At 51.4% G+C, this 20,845-nt stretch overlaps 2 protein-coding genes across 2 annotated transcripts in view; one reads left to right on the top strand and one right to left on the bottom strand.

Moving 5' to 3' along the window:
• The first annotated feature begins 15 nt into the window (after window positions 1-15).
• Window positions 16-4,347, top strand: MRM3 (mitochondrial rRNA methyltransferase 3). Its single transcript, XM_077836796.1, has 4 exons — window positions 16-326; window positions 2,204-2,448; window positions 3,075-3,242; window positions 3,671-4,347. The coding sequence occupies exons 1-4, from the start codon at window positions 49-51 to the stop codon at window positions 4,240-4,242; spliced, it is 1,263 nt and encodes a 420-aa protein (XP_077692922.1). The 5' UTR covers window positions 16-48; the 3' UTR covers window positions 4,243-4,347.
• A 5,584-nt stretch (window positions 4,348-9,931) lies between these two features.
• Window positions 9,932-20,845, bottom strand: part of NXN (nucleoredoxin) — a 101,163-nt gene continuing 90,249 nt past the window's right edge. The window contains exon 8 of the mRNA XM_077836708.1: window positions 9,932-10,968. Within this exon, the coding sequence (XP_077692834.1) occupies window positions 10,786-10,968 (183 nt within the window). The 3' untranslated portion in view covers window positions 9,932-10,785. The remainder of the gene's footprint in view (window positions 10,969-20,845) is intronic.

Below are 20,845 nucleotides of genomic sequence, written 5' to 3'. Positions count from 1 at the left end.
GCGCAGCCGGATATCCGGCGGGCCGGGGCCGCTGGGGGTTAGGGCAAGATGGCGGCGCTCAGGGGCCTCACTTTGGGTCCTGCCGCTGCCTTGCTCCGGGCTGAGCCGGGAGGAGCCGGGGCGGCTGCGGCTGCGGGGCGGCGCTGGGTGCGGGCGCTGCGGCGGAGCCCGGTCCGCGTGCTGCCCCCCCGCGAAGAGCAGAGAGCAGCCGCCCCGGCCGGGCGGGAGCCCGCGGAGCCGAAGGGAGCCCGGCCGGCCCCGGAGAAGAGCCCGGCCGGGCAGGAGCTGCGCTACGAGAAGGCGGAGCCCGGAGACAGGAGGCTGGGGTAAGGCCCTGCGGCGCTCCCCAGCCCCGCAGGATCCGCTCTGTGCGAGAGCCGCTCGCTTCCCCTCCCCCGCCCCCAGACACGTTACCATGGCAGCAGCCACGCCAAACAACGTATGGGGACCCCCCCCCCGTTTCCCTTGGCTCCCTCCGCTACTGACAGACGCGTGGCACAGCCGGCCCCTTGCCCCCCCCACCCGGGCTGCTTCCAGCTTGGGCCCGGCCAAAAGCTACCTGCTGGCAAGGGGTGTAGGTCGGGGCTGCTTTAGTGGTGGTTAACGCATTGGGCATTACAGCAGCAGCGTAGGCATGATGTAATTGGCACTGATGATCTGCAGCCGCTAGCCCGACTCTCTTTTGCAGTTGTACCTATTGTAATGTAAGTATTGTGCAAAATCTCATTGTAGAAATCAGAGTTCCTTTCAGATGGTCAATGCAATAGTCAGACTTACATCCTCAAGGCTAATAGTTTACTTATCTGCTAAATCACAAAAAGTCTCCAAGTGATTAGTGCACATGAGTGAGGTTTTTACATTTGGCTTCAAGTAATGATTTAAATTGGGTTGCTACCAACTGTGGAGCATGCAAGCTCCATGTTTGAGTGCATGCATGAACCCTGAAAGGAAAGCAAGGCACAAGTTCAGCTTAGCTTCACTCTACACCTGTCCCTTTTCCTCTGCCTTGTTCCCCTCACTCTGCTTCCCTTCAGTTTTCTTTACTTTAGCTTAAAAAAATAAGCCTGGAATGAGCAGGATGTTTGCTGCCTTCACATTGTTCCCTCTGCTCATGTTAAATCCTTTTTTCTACCTAGTGTCTGTCTTGTCTGTTTAGACTGGAAGCTCTTTGGGGCAGGGACTGTTTACTTGGCTGTTTTTGCAGCTCCTAGCACAATGGGGCGTGGCCCTTGGGCACTGCTGTAATAAACATGCTACATGAAATAATGGAAAGAGAAACTGAGGCTAGTGGTGAAATTCACAACATCAGAGCAAATCCTAACAGGAGAGGGAACAATGTTCAAAACCTCAGCTGTTAGGGAGCAAACTTTTTAAACCAATAAAATGAAGGAAATCTAAAGTTATATATGGCAAGAGCTGAACAAAGCCTTAATATGCTGCATTGTGAAATTCTTTTGTCAGCTCATGGGAGAGGCACCAAGTTTCTGATTCTGGTGTTTGCCTGCCAGTGTATGAGCCTTCTTGCTTTTGCATTTTTCCACATAACTATTAATATTTCAGCAAAAGCACTTGCAAATAATTTGCTAACAAGCTACTCTGTGGTCAGTGTCGGTTCATAAATCCCTTAGAGTTCTCAACCCTTTTTTAATGATATCCCACTTTTTTTTTTTTTTAATATTGGCAGTGGTCCCTCCCCCTTTAGAAGAGCGAGGACGCTGCCACCTACTGTTGCTATTGAGTTTGTTCAGGAGATACCAAGCAACTTACTTACATCAAAACACAAGTCAAATGGTACTATAAAAACACTCGTTACCTGTATTAGTGCTTCTGCTGTCAGTCCTTGAGAGATCTGGGCTTGTTCAGTACTGGAAAGCAGATCTATGCAAGGCCCTAAGAAGGCTTGCTGTGCAGCCAAGGCCCCCTAGAAAGTTTGGCTCCTGCATCCCCTTCTGGTTGAGAACCATTGCCTTAGACTGATCCTGCTGTAGAGATTAATAAGGGTGAGCATAAGGGATCCTATACAATAGCAGTTGTAGCTGCAGCCACTCTTAAATATGTATGCGGACAATCATTGGACAGAAGGAATAATATTGAGTCCAGGAAAGTTTTGAGTAACATCCTCCACCTGCAAGTGGCAAACTTCAAAGCTGACCAGAGATGTTACTAACATCCCAGCAGTTTTAACGGGTCATCTTCTCTATAGAAAAGTGGTGACTATTGCCAAGTCAAAGAAGTTTCGCGATCAGCATGGGAAGATTCTGCTGGAGGGTCAGAGACTTATCAAGGATGCCCTGGACGCTGGAGCAGTGCCCCAGACTCTCTTCTTCAGTACTGTGGGGCACCTAAAGGAACTGCCTGAGGAAAAGCTGAAGAAAACCACTCTAGTTAAGGTGAAGTTTGAAGACATTAAGAACTGGTCTGACCTCATAGCTCCTCAAGGGCTGATAGGTAAGTTTGCTTTAGAAATAGTAAACAACGGGTAGCTGCACTTAGCAGTTATTAAAATAAATGTAGCGACAAATATGACTTGACTGTCTCGTCACTAGCCCATTCCTGTTACTCTGCCAGTGACATGGTGTCAAGTGGAATTGGCTAGAAGAAGGATTCCTCTGCTTCCACTCAAACTGACGTGATAGACGGTCTTGTCACTTGCCCCTCCGCTTGAGGAGGGGACTACATTTCAATAGACCTCCTCAAAGCTTGGAAGATGATTGGCACTCGTGGTGACTCTGAGGCCTCTGTCTAACTGACATCCCTGATGGTGCCTGGTGATACAGGTATTCTGCTGTGGCGTGTGGAAAAATGGCACCTATGATCTCTGAGCTGATGATGCCCATGAGGGGTAGTTTTTTTTTTTTTTAAATGATGCTTTCATTCTTTTCTTTACTAGGAAAACAGTCTTATGCAGACTCCAGCAGTACTGCTCCTCACCCTATCTTCAGTACTTCCAGTTCCACCACAAAAGTATCAGTTAGATCAGAAGTGATTAAAACAGATGCATCCCAGGGGCAGTGCTATGTCAGAAAAGCCATTGAGTCTCATTTGCCAATGGGCCTCTCCCTTTGTTTCCTCAGGAATCTTTTCCAGACCTGACCATGCCAAGATGACTTACCCAGCTGTCCATCTACAGAATTTGTTGCCCCTGTCCCTTATCTGTGACAATCTCCGCGATCCAGGAAACCTGGGGACTATACTGAGATCTGCAGCTGGAGCAGGCTGCAGCAAAGTGCTGCTCACCAAAGGTAGGCCTCTTCTTCTGGAGAGCAGGAGTCTGTGATGACTTCAGCTGTGGGGTTGGGAGAGTTTAATGAAAGATCAACCATTTGGAAAAGTGATGAGATTTCACTTGATATGGATGGAAACACACAACAGCTCACAGTGTGTTGGACCTTCTGTGGATACTCCTGTGATACCTAGTAAGTCTAGGGGCCTAGAACAAAGGCAGCATCCCATCAATAACTCTGCATACTGAGGGAGCTGAAGAGAGGTTAGCTTTCCAATTTGTGTGGTGCTAGGGTACCATAGGCCCAACAGCCTCCTGGCTGTTTCAGATGATGGCTTGCTCCAGGAAGCTTTTAAGCATTCTCCTTTGATGTGCTTTCTCACTAGCATTGAGTGCTGAATGCATCTGCTTATGGAGATCTTGCACCTTCACTGTTTTCTATTACAGGCTGCGTGGATCCTTGGGAGCCCAAAGTGCTTCGTGCAGGCATGGGGGCTCACTTCCGCCTGCCCATCATTGCCAATCTGGAGTGGGAATCCATTTCCCACTATCTTCCCACAGGCACGCAGGTCCACGTGGCCGATAGCCGCAACCCAAGAACACAGGACAAGATGGAGGATGTGTCGGGAAAGGTCAGCAGCTATGGCTGGGTTTCCAGACCTTACAACTTGAAGGCTCAGATAGGCAGAGAGGACTTGGCTTTTGATTCAGAGAGCAAGGAGGAGGGAACAGATGAGGCCTGGTTCCCAGAACTTGACACTCAGTGTTACCACGAGAACTGGACACGGGCTCCAGCAGCAGCAGTGGTGATAGGTGGGGAGACCCATGGTTTGAGCACAGAAGCACTTCGGCTAGCAGAGAGCACGGGGGGAAAGAGACTGATTATTCCTGTTGTCCCAGGTGTGGACAGTTTGAACTCAGCCATGGCTGCGAGCATCCTGTTGTTTGAGGGGAAGAGACAATTGCAGTTGAGGAAGAAGCAAGAAAGCAAAAGACAGACGTTGCCTGCCTTGGGCTAAACTGTGCAGGAGACCATTCAGCACAGAAAGAGCCTCTTCTTCTTTATGTTCCCATGCAGGCAGCTTGCAGAGGAATCAATAAAATTACAGGTTTTGCAACAGCTATTCAGTTTATACTTGCACAGCTGTTAAAACAGACCTGCCCCCAAGAGGTCCATGCCCATGTTCAACATCCAGCCACTCCACAGCATGCCCACCATCTGTACTTGATGCCCCTTAGCATTGGTGGAACACATGAAGTTTTGAGCAGGGTGCCCAAACTTTGGGACTCCAAGGGCCACACTTATCTGCAGCTGCCATCATCAAGGTGTAGGCCTCGGAGAGAGCAGGCCTTTGCACCTGCTGCTGCCCTGACTGGTTCCTTAGGAATGTCAGAAGGGGATTAGCAGAGAGCCATTCTTAGAGGTAGCTGTCAGACTTAGTGATTGCTAACACAGCCCTTCAGCGATTCAGTGAAAGTCCCTACCAAGCAAGCTTAAGTCCTCAAATCCATGCCTGCTCACCCGCCTTTGAAATGAGGGTGGGTTTGGTGCCATCTGTTGAGCAACAACACACCCTCCCTTCCTTGATTCTGACCCTTGTGCACCAAGCTAGCTCTATAGCACAAGTAGGTTGCACTACTCACAATACTGGGACTAGGAAGCGCAAAGGAGAGGTTGTGCATCATGTGTGTCATTTACAGACAGTTATCCTAAGGGGACTCTTTCCTTGGGGTGGGTGAATCCCCCACCCTGAAGAAAAGGGCAGGTGGGAGTCTCTTACCAGGGCCCTGCTCAGTCTACTCTGCCACAGAGGTTCTCATATTCACTGTAAGGCAGAGGATGCTGGTCACGCTGCACAGCTGGCTTGCCCTTAATGCAGCAGAGATTCTTACCCTAAACAGAGCTTCATGTGGCTTTCCAGGGCCATGGGGGAAGGTAAAAGAGCTAGTGCAGCGGGGATGAAGTGTAAATTGTATTGTACAAGGGCTCGATATATGGTTCTCACAGAAGAAAAAACACCCCTGGCTTCTGTTTTTTCAGTAGGGGACAAACCTCTGCATTGAAGTCTCAGCAGCTGGCAGTAAAATCCGTTGGAATGTAGTGTCACAAGAGCTCTGTAACCCTCTCACTGAGGACATGAAGTGGCTAATCAGTTACGGCAGGGGGCCCCCGGCTGTGTGAATTGCAGTAGCTGCTCTTTGGAATGTAGTTCTCTCCCCAGGCCTGTTTGTTCAGGCAGCCTCATGAGTTATTTAAACAGTTCCGGTGTAATGGCTTTTGTTTCTTCCTGCAGTGCTGTTTTGGGCCAGGTCCCTTCCAGGACAATCCAGGAAACTTTCCATTGTATCCCTTAAAACTACTGCAGTGGTGGAGGTCCCACTGCAGGTGCTGTCGTGGAGGGCAACAGGCGATGGTATTTTTCCCCCTTTCCCATAATCTTGGGCCCTGTTTATCTAGAAAGAAACATGGTGAAAAATGTGATAAAGCACAGACAGCTGTTTGTGTTCATGGAAATAGCTTAAATCAGTTCAAAAGCTCCCTTCCTCTCCTTGCTGTCAGCAGGATAGGCTAACAGGAAGGCAAGAGAAGTAGCACATGGGAGGGGTGCAGAGTCCTGACATTTGAAAAGGTGAAACATACCCACAAAACTCTATAGATCAAGTCTGTCACGTACACTGTTGGTCTGTGGGAAATCTTGTTACCCTTGCAGCTGCAAAATTCCTACTGTGACCTTTGTGCCCCATCCAGATTTGGCAAAGGAAGTGGGAGGTGAACACAGCTGCTGGTGCAGGAGGACAGGAAGTTATTCCAGTTAATGGAGTTCCTCAGTAACATCAACACTGGCTCAGTAAACACCAACCCTAGCAAGAAGCCAGGGACAAACCAGCAGGATGTTAGCCCTTAGAACAGCAAACACAGTGGGGGTACTTGTATGTGATACAGGCTTCTCTGGGTGGCACTCTGTGGCACAATTAGGGTGGTGTGCTGTCCCTGCAAAGACTGTCAGTTTTCCAATTCTGCCATCAAACATTCTTGGCTAGAGTTTAATCCTCAGCTTTAGCTATGGACATCATGTTCTAATTTAAAGCAGAGGTTAAGCCTTCTGCCAGACGGTGGCAGTATTTGTCATGAATGCAGCCTGTGTGGGGAGCAGTTGTTCCTGGGTGCCCCTATGAGAGCACAGATTTAAACTGTGAAGGAGGAGAAGAAAGAGGTGGTGAGGAGGGAAAGAACTGCGGAATGAGTCCCATTCTATAGGAAATGCCTTGGGTCTTCCCCAGCCCGTAGACAGGCTCTGGGGTGTGCAGAAGGAGAAATCCAAATAGATTCTGGAAAAGCTCAGTAGCTCCTGGCCACCCCCTTCAATCTGGGAGCAGGAGGTTGTATGGTGGCAGGACAGCGTGCAGTAAGCCTGACCCTGGGTGATTACATGTCAGTGGAACTAGGCTCTCCGGGCTCCATCACGTCCTGGCACAGAGGAGCAGCAGCAGGAGTGAGTGCAGGAAGCCCTGTGGGAACTATGCCCCTTGGTGCCCTACACAATTGCTCCAACTTTTTTAAATGGTTTGTTTAGTAGACAACCCCAGTGCTAGCTCTCCTGCTACAATTCCAGCTGCTGCTAAGAGATCCCTTTCTATCTTATCCCATATTAAAAAACCTAATTTTCAGAGGCTGTCATGATCATACAATGATTTAGCAGTGGGCCACCATTTCCTTTGGCTCTTGTATTCAGTAATAGCACAGAGCCATCCTGGGAACTGGATGCTTGATAAATACATGGAGAAAGAATGTGGTTGTTCCTTTGGGCACATCCTAGAGTGACCGATCCAACCTTTCCTTTGTTAGAAGGGAGCATTTAGCACAGCCGCATTCAAAGGTATTGCTATTATCAAGGCTGAAAGTGCATCAGCAGGAGAACAGCTCGTTCTTCCGAACAGGACGCCAGCCCTGGCCAGGGGAAGAGCCAGGTTGACACAAACATTTACACTTCACTTTAGCCCTAGTTGAGTAGCTGCTACAGTCGCTTGAACATACATAGTATTAAGTGATTTTATTTCATGGACTCAGCATTACACTTACAGTCCCGCTCTGGGAGCCTGAGCGGCGTCGGCCAGAAGGGGTTTTTGCTCCCAACCTAATGTCTAGAATCTGCCAGTGCTGCATGAACCAACAATATCCCATTTAAGCACCTTATTTTGATTCTCATTCAAACTGCATAGACACCATTCTCTCCCTAAAGCACCAGAAACCCACGCTACGTAAACAGAACATGCACTAGGTGGCAGTGGGATCTGGAAGCAATTACCCTGCTCAGGCAAGCCCATTCTCAGCCACTTCTGTGCATGCAGCTTTGGTCAAAACTTCAGGACTGGAGAATTTCTCACTCACCACCCCCCTTTCCCCCAGTGAATTTTAAGGTATTTTGCTGCAGATTCCACTTACAATCATGTATTTTGAGTGATTCAGGGCTGTGAGCACTAGAGAAAGGTGCCTGATTAGCAGCTGTAGAGTCAGAAATCCTCTTGAAGCACCAACTGGGGGCAGACCTCCCCACCCCACATTTTGATTGCCACGTGGACAGACCAGCCTGAGGGACCAGTGGAGCATTCTAGTGCGCAGGACTGTTTGGTCACACCCAGCAGCTTGGGACCAGGCTCCTGGACCTTTCTGCTGCCCAGCGTGCAGCCTGGCCTCTGTGACCTGGACTGACTCATCTCATTGTTGAGCAGCCTGCAGCGGAACAGGCTTCAGTTCCTCCCCCTGGCTTGGAGTCACACGTGAAAGGCTCGATGTGGTATTTGTACAGCACCTAGCAAAATGGACATTAGCACCTTCATCAGAACCCAGATCGGTGCCACCAACAACCAATCCTGAGCCATCCAATCCTCCTCCTGCTTAATTATCTGCAGTGTTTGTCTCCAACTCAGCAGCCAATGCTGCTGCTTTTTGAGTTATTCATTGCCTTGTTCATGATCACTACATACAACTCAGGCCCTGAAGCACTGTCTGTGCAGTCTAGATTGATACGACTCCTCACTCACACACAGCCGGCTGGTTTTCCAAGCTCCTTCCTTAGCAGGTTGTTGTACCATGGATAAAAGGGGAGGCTACAATCCTGCCATAAGTGACAAATGGGCTGAAGGGGAAAGCAGCAGCTTGCACGCCCCCAGCTATTCAACACGCACAGACCACCACATGGCTCCCCAACTCGCCCCTCCCCACGGACGCATGTCAGTTTGTTAAAGGAAATGATCACCGACAGAGCTACATGACTGAGGAAATGCCTACAGGGACTCTCAGTCCAGCTTTCAGCGACTGATTTGTTATGAAAGGCAGCGTGGTCTGGCAAATTAAGCAGGGGCCCGCGAGTCCAGGCAGCTGGCCTAGTGCTACTCTACTTCTTTCTTTCCCTCTCTCTCTCTTGTCTGTAAAGTGGGGACAATAGTGCCTCCTTCAAGAGGGTGAGGACGCAGCCACTAACAACTTCAAAGTAATCCCTTCTCTCCAGGTGTGCGTTTGCGTGTAAGGCCTCACTCCAGACATCACCATTTCGTGAACCACCCAACACACAAATGTTCAACTCTCTCCCCCCACAGACTGGGAAAGCCTGCTGGGATGAGGGCACCAACTCACTACAGATGTTGGGCAAGTCACTCCCCTCCCAGTAAACTGCTTCTCCCTCTGTGAAACAAGGCCAACAACTAACCTACTGCCTGGAGGTACCGTAGGACTTAGTGTTGGTAAGGCACGGGGACCTACCTGGATGGAACAGGCGGTAGCCGCACATGGCATTGTTTCCTGGTTAGCGGTTGTCTTCCATTCCTCAGCTGTTTGGAACATGCACAGCGTTGATACACAACAGGGTGTCTGTGTACGTCTCTACTATACATATTCGCACCTTATAGCTCAGATTCCACTGGCTTCTGGGAAACACCAGAGCCAGCGAATACTGTTACTGCTTGGGCAGCGTAAGGAAAAGAGCTAATGGATGAACTAACCAGTCCGGGAGAGGCCGCAGCTCCAAAATACACGGTTGGTTGGAAGAGCCCAGCAGGGGCTCTAGGAGGAGGTGACTTACTGTAACTGGAGGTTCTTCGAGATGCGTGGTCCCCTGTCTGGATTCCAGAAGCGGGTGTGCGTGCGCGCCACAGTAGTGTCCGGTGACCCGCTCCAGCAGAAAACCTGGACTCTCCAGCACTGGAAGGCCTGGTTTAAATGCTTCTAACAAGGGGCTACGTGGGATAAACCCCTAAGCTGCAGCATTCAGGAGCCATGTTCTAGTTTAACAACAAACTCTTTGCATGAGACACAGCACCAAAATCTACTGTGGTTGGCTGGTTCCAGCCACAGACTGTTACAGCAGCCCCTTGGGCACAGAAAGGCCACAATGAGGACCCCAAACCAAAAACCTTTACTCATGTGGGTCGGTGGATCTGCATACTAGAGTAACGCTTCCAGGTCTCCACTAGACACACTTCTTCCTCAGCCCCCCTGCCCCCATGTCCAAACCCTCACCCCAGCCATTACGATGGCTTTGTTGTGAGCAGGGCCCAGGGAATCTGCACCTCCAGGAACCAGGTGACTGTAACCATTTTATTACAAAGTTCCAATCACCATGTACAGTTTTTACAACCTCAATTTTCTGGGGGCTCAGCTGAGCTGCTTGGGGTTGTTTAGAACAGCACCGTCAAGGCTGGGCTTGGGAAACAGCTACAAAGAACATCTTAAACAACGAATGTAGGGGGAGGACATTTCTTACCAGGGAGAGGAAAGAAACAGAGGGAAGAAAAAGGCAAGAGAGAATGAGAAAATGTCAGAACAGCAGAGGAGGATCAGGGCAGCCCTGCATTGTTTTTCCTTTTGGGTCAGGAGTGTATGGGGGTACATGGGATTTCCCCCAAATGCATATGACTGACACTTAACTAAGGCTGCTGTGTGTTTGGTGGGGAGGTGGCGGGCGGGTAAATACAACCTAGAAACTGGAGTTCTTGAACTAGGAGAGAGACCTTTGCTGCATCATGACCAATCTGCATTGAGCTTTTCAGCAGTTACACTTCTCCTTGGCACTGTGGGCTCACTGATACTGACGAGGGAAAGGAGGTTGGGTGGCAAAGTAGAGAATTGTCTTATTGCTTCATTGGCATTGTCTGTCTGGGAAGGGGTGGGGAGAGGAGAGAAGGGTGAAGATGAGAAGGGAGAAGAGGAGGAATATAAGAGCCCCGAGAACCCCAGTCCACTGCCTGATGCTTAAGTTGGCAAGAACATCATGCAAAACGTTTGCCTACTAGCTAGTGCCGTGTATAAAATAACGATACGGTAACGGTTCTGGCCTGGTTATTAGAGAATATATCACCATGAAGCACAAGCAAAGTCTCCAAATGCCAGCAACTCCCTGCTGAAAGTGCATCTCCAGGAGTCTGCTTCGGAGGAGGATTCATTGCGTAAAACAAGGCACCACAGGAAGGCTGGGTACTGGGTCGTGCGAGAGAACACGCTGAGCACTCAGCTAGCGGAGGAAGAGACCTAGTTTTAAATAATGTCTGTCGGTGCTGAAAGCCCCTCAGATGGGTTCAGGTTTTAGCTTGTCCGCTAGAAAGTCGCTCACAAAGGCTTCCACGATCTCAGGAGTGATTTCCTCGACATCCATCACATACTTGGCTCTGGCTGACATGTCCAGGATGGTGAGCAGGGGCGCCGCTTCGGGCAGGTTGGTGTAATCCCGCAGGGAGTCAGTCATGTCGTCCTGAAAGCCAGCAAGAAAGAGCCCATAAACAAAGAGAATGAAGCCCAAGGGATGGAGAATTGGCTGGTGTGACCCAGCATCCAGGCTGCACATTTCATGAAGAACTCTGGCCCTGCACAATATGCTCGGCTCAGTGACTAAGCCAAAGGGAACAGCACCCCCCACCCAATCAAAGCATGGAGCCAACCAGATCCAGAGCAGATGTCCTGACCACAGCAGATCCAGAGAAATGTCCTGACCCGGCCAGAGAGCATGACCCAGATGACATCATCACTTCCACCAGCTCCAGCTGAAACCCAACCACCACCTGGGGAGGACCAAGATCAGACTTTAACAGCAACATCAGCTCCAGCCCAGCTCAATAAATTTCTCCCCCCGCCCCCACCCCGACCATCATTATCATCTTTGTTACCATCTGAGGGACAGTTCAACGGGGGGTCGCCTTCTAAAAGCGCTCTCCAGCTAAAGGGAAAGGAACAAGGGATGTGGTTCAAATGAAAGCCTTTCCCAACACTTTACACTGCAGATGCTTTACCTGTTTTGCCTTCTTTGCTCTATCTTCAATACAAGGTTAACAGGATTGTTAATGGTGTGTTTGCCATGGTGCCGAGCTGGCGCAGGTCTCTGTATCTCAACCCCAACCCTTGCTGAACACTGCTGAATGCTGGACAGTGATTGGGTTATGCAAACACCTTTAGTCCGTACCTTCCATCTGACCTAACGCAACACCCCTTACCACTTAGCTAGGATTGAAACTCTCCAGCAGGCTTCCCTATAAACACAGGAAAAGCCACGCAGCAGACCAGCGCATCCCCCCAAGACTGGCAGGCTTGCTCCACCCTCCACACTTCTGGGATCATGGAGTGTAACTGACGAGCAGGGAGCAGCACCCTATACTGGCTGCTGCTTGCTGCCTGCCATTAGCTGCACTGCCACGAGTTCCCGCTGGGCCAGGGAGGGCTGTTCCCACGCGGCAGGCTGGCCACTGCCTTCTGACGACAGCACTGCCAGGTGTTCATCTTCACCTGTCTGGTTCAACAGCCCACTCTGCCCTTCAACTCCTGCAAAGCACTCAGGGCGATCACGCAGCCGAGCGTACCGTCCCAGAGGGAGGCACAGTTACCAGTACTGAAGGGAGCTCAGAGAAGAGCAGGAATAACAATCATGGAGGAGGGAAGATGAAAAGACCCAACTATGTGATGCCTGAGGGGTGGAGGGAATATAACCACCTACATGTGTTTGGCGTGTCTAAGCCCCAAGGTGGGAGAGACGCTGATTGTCTAGGGCAGTCCTAGGGGATAGCTAGGAGCAGAGGCGGGAAAGAAGGAAAAGTCAGCTTTCAAAAGCCAGAACAGTACAGCTGAGGAATAGGCCCTTGGAAGAAAGTGGTGGAAGCCTCACTGCCTGAGCGATTTAAAACTGGACAAGTCCTGGAGAAGATCTTGCAGGAAACAGATCAGTGGTGGTGGGGAAATGGATGAACGTGACAACCTGACAAGTCTTTTCTACCCCGAGCCTTGGATCCTCTGATCTATTTTCCTGAGACACAGTGAAAGCCAGAACAAAGAGAACAGCTCTCTCTGCAGGCAAGTTCCCTTCAAACACACCTCTCTGGAAAGGCCTTTTGCTAAATGCGCTCTGTTGAAATTCTTAGCAGCAAGCCCTTGATTCGGACAAACAGCCAGGTGTCTCCCCCCAGTTACCTGCACTTGATCAGTGTGCTTGAAGATAAAGGTGAAGAGCTTCTCCTACTGTGGCCTGGTTTCTCAAGTCAAAAGTGCAGAACACAGAAAAAGCTTCTCTCCTCCAGAGCAGTCCTTATCTGAGCCAAGGAAAGCCAAATCCCTAGAGAGCAAGCAGAAGGAGCCCCACTATCCCAGCATTGTGCCTCTCCTCCCATCAGGTCAGTCTGGACACTCCCCTGCATCCCCTCCTCATGCAAATACCTCCCTGCTGTCCTCCATCCACCTGGAACCCCTTCTAAGAGACCACTGGGCAAGCATCAGCCTGGCCTCATTCAGATCCCTTCCACCATGCAACCTATTAGTAGGGAACTTACTGAACTACTGACCAGGAGCCCTGGTTGCTAAGTGGACATGACTAGGTATCATATGGGCTTATTTACCTCACATCATCCAACCCCACCCTGTCCTCTCTCTGTGTTCCCCTCTTCTCTGAGGTGATGCTCGCCAATATTAAGGCTAACTCTGGGGCTCTGTAGCCCTGTTCACTACTGTGTGAGCCAGAGGGCTGGGAAACGCACTCACAGGGCCCCATGCCTGTAGTGACACAGTGTGCTGCTGCGTGAACACACGCACGGCAACGTGCACCAGCAAAATGGGTTTTCGCCCACCCTTATCCTGGGACAATTTCTGTGTGTAGATGAGCCCTACGCTGCAACTGACTGCTCCACCATCATCTGTAATACAGAGGTGCAGCCCAGAGAGACTACAAATCCCATCATGCAGTGCTCAATTAGGTGCTGTGCTGACTGCTCAGAAGAAGATGGAGCAGCTCCTCTATTTAATGACAGTGGCCAGCATTTACCCCTGGGCTGCGCTATGGCAGTTAGCCAAGAGGTGCTAAGCATGAGATGAGCTCATTTCTATGCCCGAACTGTAGCCCCCCAAGTCCTGGACTGAGCCACCTTGGTTCCAGCATTCCTAGTGACTATCAAAGGGAGACTCACTCCGGCAGTGATTTCACGCAGTGCACGGGTGGCCTGATGGAATGAGGATGGCTGAGCCAGAACGTAGGCTTTGCAGCACCCTTAACGGAGACAGCTGTACTGTGTGGGGGTGGGAATGACCTCCCTGGGGCTAACTGTCCCTGAGTATAAAGCCCAAAGAAAGAAAAGCGGTAGATGCAGGGTAGGGTTGGGGGCTGCAGGACAGTTTCATCTGAGCCTCAGCCACTACCAGCTCTGAGTAGCAGCTGGGCTTTGTTTGCTCTCCTCTGCCCAGAGCTGTCTGTCACAAGATAGGAGAGAATGAAGAAAGCTCCAAGAGCAAGTCAGTGCCACCCAGGCTACCGAGATGAAAACAAGGAGCGAGAGGTAAAGGCCCCCTTCCCCGAGGACTCCAGAATGCTCCCACCCAGCATGTCCTGAGAGAATGGCCTGCCTGCCCCAGGCTACAGCTCAGAAATCCAATCTCAGCACAAAGCCATTGTTTCTTTAGCTGCTTCAAATGTGCCCTGTCAGCTACACACCAGCCTCTCGGTGACCCATGAGGGCTGGAGGGATTTGCTCTTCACTTCTCAATGCTCTGCTTAACACGCCCACCCTGGCCTTGCCAGGACATGAATATACACTCCCTTCCACCCACCCCTCCTCCCTCCCAGCCACCACCATGCACACGCATGAGAGAACAAGAGAGATGTTAGAACAGTCGTGCACGTACTCGCACGACCTACTTCAGCCTCAGCCAGCTAACGCTGTTCCCTCCCTCCCTTCTGCGCACAGCGCCTCCACTGCCCACTCTGACCTGCAACTGACTGCAAGGCTGGGACTTGGGTGGGCCAATCTCCATGGAGGGCCAGGGCAACATGCATCTCAAGTGGGAGGGATGGAGTGGGCACCAGGTGGAATAGCCCAAGTCCATCTAGCAAACTGGTACAGAGTTCGTCACCGTGATCAATCGGTCCATCACCCCTCACAGAGAGAGTGCAGATCACAACACGTCATTCGTGTTGTTCTAGCCAGTCCTTCAGCCACCTGCTGGCCAGGCTGTCAGTGGCACCAGACACCTGATTGGCACCGCAGCCCAGAATCCCTGAACGATCCGCCAGCCTCAGCCTCCCACTCAACACACAGTGAACCTGTGGAACTCCTTGCCAGAGGATGTTGTGAAGGCCAAGACTATAATAGGGTTCAAAAAAGAACTAGATAAGTTCATGGAGGATAGGTCCATCAATGGCTATTAGCCAGGATGGGCAGGGATGGTATCCCTAGCCTCTGTTTGCCACAAGCTAGGAATGGGCGACAAGGAATGGATCACTTGATTACCTGTTCTGTTCATTCCCTCTGGAGCACTTGGCATTGGCCACTGTCGGAAGACAGGATACTGGGCTAGATGGGCCTTTGGTCTGACCCAGTATGGCCGTTCTTATGGGATTAAAGTCGCGCACCACTGCACCAGACTAATGTTAGTACAAACTGCAATTTTCCTCATGGCCTTGCTCTTTGCGTAACCTAGTGGTTACAGCACAGGACGAGAAGCTTCCAGGAGGAGATTCCAGGTTCTATTCGCCATTCTGCCACTGAGTCACTATGTGGCCTTGGACAAGTCACCTCACCTCTCTGTGCCTCAGTTTCCTCCTCTGTAAAACAGGTTAGTACTACAATGAGCTGGCCAATGTGTGTACATAACTGCCCTCTGCTGGATGGTATCAGAACAGCTCAACGTGTGAAAAAGGTTCTGTGCTGAGAGCTGCTAATGGAGTCTCCTTTAACTCAAATGGTAAGGGCCTGTGCTTTTGGAGCAGGGGAATCTGAGTTCTTTCCCAGCTCTGGGTATGAAGATCTAAGTAGCTGTGGTATACTGCGTAGTACCAACCATCAGATTGGTTTCAGTACCAATATCGCTGTGGTTTCTGAAATGCTTTGTGATCATCAGACACAAGGTGCCAGAGAAGAGTAAAACACGAATGCAAGGGTGTGAAATGACAAAGGCACAGAGCCAAGCAACAGACGTGACATCTGTGCTCGCAAAAGGCCGACGCAAGCACACAAATTAAAGAACGACAATTCAACAACAACGTATTTTGGAGAGAATCCTGGAACAATAGAGCCTCCTCCAAGATATCCCCAGACACACGCGGCGGCTGTAATGAATCCAACCCGAGGGCTGGTTGGTGTGGGGGTGTGCAGCAGGGGTTGCATTCATTTTGGTCAATGCGTGCAGGGAAATCAGAGCTCTGGGGAAAGGGTAAAAACCAATTTGTCACTGCCAGAGCTGCAGAATTACAAAGCCAGGGCTGGGATGATTCATTTCTCGCTCCTGGCTCCAAGCACCATAGTAGGATGCTTTTTTCTGTGCTCCAGTTAACGCGGCCAAACCTAGAATGTGCAGCATCTGAAATTGGGCCTTTTTCCAGAGTCGTTTTTTCAACAGCGGTAATAAACATTTCTTTAGTCAGCTGGGTAGCACTTAGCTGCGGCCAGCCGCGCAAGGTAATTTATAATGCTGGCTCCCCTGGTAAGCTGGGGGTTTCGAGAGCAGCCAGTTTGATGGTGGATGTGGCAGGGGAGGGATGACTCTGATCAGTCTCTGCAGCTTTGTTTCTGCGTAACTGCTGAGGGCCTTCTCACCGCATTTTCTCAGACGTTTCTAACCTGCGCTTCTTCCGACCTGGAACCGGCTGATGGGCCTGAAGATGAAGACGGCTCCCGAGTCACAAGAGCCAGCCCGGATGCAAGGCATCAGGAGTTCCCACCCTTTACTTGACTGTCGCAAAACCACCGCAACCCTCTAATAAATGCAAATGGGCCTTGGAGAGAAGTGGGTGGCGCCTGCGCAGGCCGCATGGTGAGCGGCAGAGCTGCCCCTGGAAATGCAGGGATGGCCACGGAGCCGGCAGTCGGAGCTATTGAGAAGGTGATGAATGGGACATTCAGGATGCCCCCCCACTCTTAGAGGCTGGGAAGCTGGCAGCAGCATGAATAAGCATCAGTGTTTCAGCTACTGCTAGTGAGCAAGAGGGCCAGGGGAGAAAACGCTCCAGAGGCTACGGGGGAGGGGTGCGAGCGCAGCACCGTTCGAATAGACGCCTTTCCAACAAGGAGGTTATTCAGAGACCCGGGCTGAGGGGGCGATGTTAGTGGGGCAGATGGCCCTGGGTGGGGGCGGGTACGGCGTGTGAGAGAGATGGACGTGTGTGTCACAGAGAGCAGCGCACGCCCCTGGAGTGGGGGAGGGAGCCACAGGGGTGGGACAGCGGGCTCCCCTCTTGGCGCAATGCAGCTCAGGAGGGAACTGGCTGGCTCCAGGCCCCACGCAGCTCTGAGGGGAGCACTAAGGGCTGGGCATGCACATGGGAACCGGGCACACACACGTACGTTACACAGCCATGGGAGGCTTTGCACCTGCCCAGCCCTATGCTGCGCGATTTTCCCTGGGACAGCCGCCTGCTTTGAGAGCCTGGAAGGGAAACACAGACCCTTCCTCCTGGACCCTGCCAGGGGAGTTAAAGGGCACTATGGATTTTCCAATCCTTGTTTAAAGCATGTTTGTAATTTTCAAGCTTACAGTGACAGCATGACCTGCACAGGCTAGTAAAGGGCTGATAAGAATCTCTCTTCACACTGACTCCTTCCACTGGGCTTCTAGGGTCTCTACAAACACCAGCCACCCAGTGCAGCTAGGGAAACACTGTCTCGACTGGACACAGGAGGAAACAGACATGGAGTGTGAAAGGTCACACAGCAAGGCAACGGCAGAGCCAGGAGCAAAACCTGTGGCTCAAATGCTGCTCTCAGCCATCCTCGTGCCAGCCAGTGAAATTGCTGGGGTTGTGCTGGAGCAACTGACCCAAACTGAGGCCTAGGCATTCCCAGCACTCAGCCCTATGCTTGCTGCTGTTTCACTGACCACATGCACCTACGCTTGCAGAGAAGCTCCCAAAGGCAGGATTTACCCCACTCCTCTTGTTCACCCACTGAATGCCAGATCACTTCCACCTGGCCTGCAACGTGCTCTGCACGTCACATCACTCTGAATCTGGCTCAGTGATCCCCACAGGAGCTGCATCCTCTCACACCCAGACTGGAGTCAACCCCTGGTGCCTGTGTCAGAAGCAAAAGCCCCTTTCCTACAGTGGCCCCAGGAAGTGGTGGACTGGAGGCAGAAGATTTCGAAGAGTTTGGGAAGAATCTTCTTCTCACTCAGAAACTATTAGTTCCTCCGCCCCTGGCACTCTTGGAGTTTCCTTTCTCCTCTGCACAGACAGAGCAGGGCGCTCCATGAAACCAAGCCCGTATCTGCAGTACAGACTGTTCTAAAAAGGCTAGCCTGGCTCAGAGGGGAGCTGATTGGGGCCAGTCAGTGCTGGCCCTGCAGCAGTTGCTTTGGTCAGCTGCCAGCTCACCAGGGAATAAGATTTAACTATTGATTCCAACCTCCCCTCGGTGCTGCTGGGGTGCAGCAATAAAATAGGGCTCTAAAAGAGCACCTCTGCACGCTGCACTATGCCAGGGGATTGTTGAATGGGGTCAGACATACCTGGCAGCCAGCAAGGACTGAAAGAAAATGCTGGTTTGCATTTGTTCATCTCTTTGCCTGCCCTGCCAAGTTTCCTGTCTGTGCAATAAATACAGAGGGACTTAGTATTAGAAACAGCAACCAGCAAACCTCCAAGAGTTCGGAACCTCCAAGAGTTCCATCCAGCAACCAAAAATGCAGCTGCATGTCCCGTGCGCAGACTCTCCTAGGAGTTGTGGGGCGTCCTGCCTCTGCTGCTGTATTTCGGCACTTCCACTTCTAGACGTGCCCACAAAGGTGCAAGGAAGTGAAATACAAGTGGGATCAGGGAAAGGAGCCTGGTTCTCCCCCGCCTTCCTGGGCTCCTGTCAGTCTCTGGGGAAGGTTCAGGTCAGTTCTTTTTAGATCTACACCAGCTGACCAGTTTCTAACATTCAAGAGGTGACCCGGAGACTTCCAATGCATTCTCCTTCAGTGCCAGCCCTGATAGAGGACTACGCAGAGCCCAGGGGTCACCCATCTCAGAGTCCGACAGAAAGCTGGAGACACACTAATCTCCTGGAGTCCCCAGTTGCCTACGTTCATTTTCAGGACCATGAGAGAACATCCGAGGCAGCCTGCTCAGTCCATGGAGCAGGGCCAGGAAGAGGGAGGGTCTTTGCTTTGCATTCCCCTGCAGAAACCTCTCTGGCCAGCTGAGGAAGGAATCACATTTGACCAACTCAGCCAGAGGACTGATGGTCACCTGCCATGCAGAGCTGTGGAGAGGGTGTAAAGGGAAACCTAGTGTAGCCCTGGAGTCGCCAAGATGGGATCTACAGACCTCTTGCACCCAGCACCGGGGGAAGCACAATGCACTGACAACACAACACTGAGCAGAAACCAAGAGAATACACCCTCCCCGCTGCCAGCGAGGCTGTTGCAGCATGTGATGGAGCACATAGCAGGCTGCCAGTACACATGGTACTCAGCCAGCCAGAGGTACCGTCTGCAAAGCCTCTGAACAGCAGGGGCACCTCTGGACACGACACCCGCCTGTCCTTGCGGCTCCGGGCGCGCTGCAGAGCCAGGGAGGCAGCGCTTCCCTCCAGGACACCAGGAGCACACTCACTGCCCCTTCTCTAGACAGACAGAAGCTGGACCGCAGAGACACATCCATCACGGGGCTGTCGGCTCCACTTGGGAGCTCTCGATAAATCTTGCGCAGGAATGCCTCCAATTAGAGGCCACTAGAGCACACTTCGTTACAGGGCCACGTTCAACAGAAATGGGCCAGTTTGGCTCCATGCTCCAAAGGGATGTGCTGAGCAATGCATTTCACACACACCCCCGGCCTGCCCTATGCCTGATTAGCCCGCCATGTAAGTTTTCTGAGTGGCTGCGGGGGGTGCAAACAGACAGCACAATTAAAAAGTGCCTCTCAGCTTCCTCTCCCAGTTAAAGCACCATCTCCCTGGGCATCTCCTCTCAGGGCACTGAGTCCCCAGAGCAGCGCAGTCTGGGTGGGGGGATGCAGGGCTATGGACAACGTGACATCACTCTCAGATTCAAACACTCCCTCCCCATCAGGGGAAGCCTGTAAATGTTACGTCTTTAGTCCAGTCATTGAGATGTGGGCTCTGAATTCCCTCAGTACCAGCGGTGTGGTCTCTACTCCTCGCAGTGGGTGGCAACCTCTACTCCCCCTGCTCCCTTCCACACCCCACAGACAGAGGGAGAGTGCACGCTGATTGCATCCAGTCCTCATCCAGCAAGGGCAAAGGCAGTAGTGACCCGTATAAATGAGAAATGGAGAGCTCCTGTCAGCTCCCAGCTAGCCACGCTGCTGAAAAGCACAGTAAGACTGTTCCCCACTGCCTATTTGCTAGAGCTCTGTCCTGTCTATCGATGTCTCCAGGGAAGGGTCTCTTTCTCTCTGCTTGGGAGATTACTGCACAGTCTCATGCGGCTTGAAAGTCAAGAATGGACAAGTCACACCAGAGTCTTGCATTGAGTGTCTCCAATCAGTTAAACACCACCAGAGAATCTAGAAAACCCTTGATTCTATCCTCAAAATTCTGCCCTAGCCCCCGGGCTGTCATCGGAATACAAGTAACCTGTTCATGCAGTCAGCCCCAAGCCATGTTATGTTACCACAGGCCTCATTTGATAGTCAAGAAGAAAACTGGCACAAGAGAAGTTTCAAAGCCAACAACCCCTGCTGTTGCGGCGATCCTGCCAACCCCACTTCCCCATTTGTCTTAAGGGCAAAGCATTTAAAGAATGCTAGGAGTGGCACGCTCCCTTTGGCTGCTTGGAAATGTCTGGGGTTTGTTTGAGTTTTATCGAATAGAGGCCTGAAGCTGGGAAGTTTGTGTTCCCAAAACACTATTTTGATTGGTTTATTAAAAACCAGAGTCTAGTGGTTAGAGCCGGGGTGCTGGGAGCCAGGATTCCTGGGTTCTGTACCAGGCTCACTCTGTGATCTTTCACAGGTCACAGCATTTCTGTGCCCCAGTTTACTCATCTGTACAATGGGGACAGGTACTACATTTGTGTATTCATTCATGTCTGTACAGTGCCAGGAGATCCTTGGGGGCAGGTGCTCCAGGGTGGGTGGGAGGTCAGCTCACTCTTCACAAGACGTGCAGGAAGCCCCCAAATTACTTTCCAAAGAGAAGCAGATGCTTGTGTAGCTG

The sequence above is a fragment of the Eretmochelys imbricata genome, chromosome 17 (assembly GCF_965152235.1).
Source record: "Eretmochelys imbricata isolate rEreImb1 chromosome 17, rEreImb1.hap1, whole genome shotgun sequence".
Classification (NCBI taxonomy): domain Eukaryota; kingdom Metazoa; phylum Chordata; order Testudines; family Cheloniidae; genus Eretmochelys; species Eretmochelys imbricata.
The sequence above is the reverse complement of the archived record's forward strand: the minus strand, read 5'-3'. Positions and strand labels throughout refer to the sequence as shown.

Excerpts from the sequence above, each read along its gene's own strand:
- MRM3 (XM_077836796.1), top strand. The coding sequence starts at position 49 with ATGGCGGCGCTCAGGGGCCTCACTTTGGGTCCTGCCGCTGCCTTGCTC. Across the intron at positions 327-2,203 it reads CCCGGAGACAGGAGGCTGGG|AAAAGTGGTGACTATTGCCA; the intron begins GTAAGGCCCTGC and ends TCTTCTCTATAG. Across the intron at positions 3,243-3,670 it reads CAAAGTGCTGCTCACCAAAG|GCTGCGTGGATCCTTGGGAG; the intron begins GTAGGCCTCTTC and ends TTTCTATTACAG.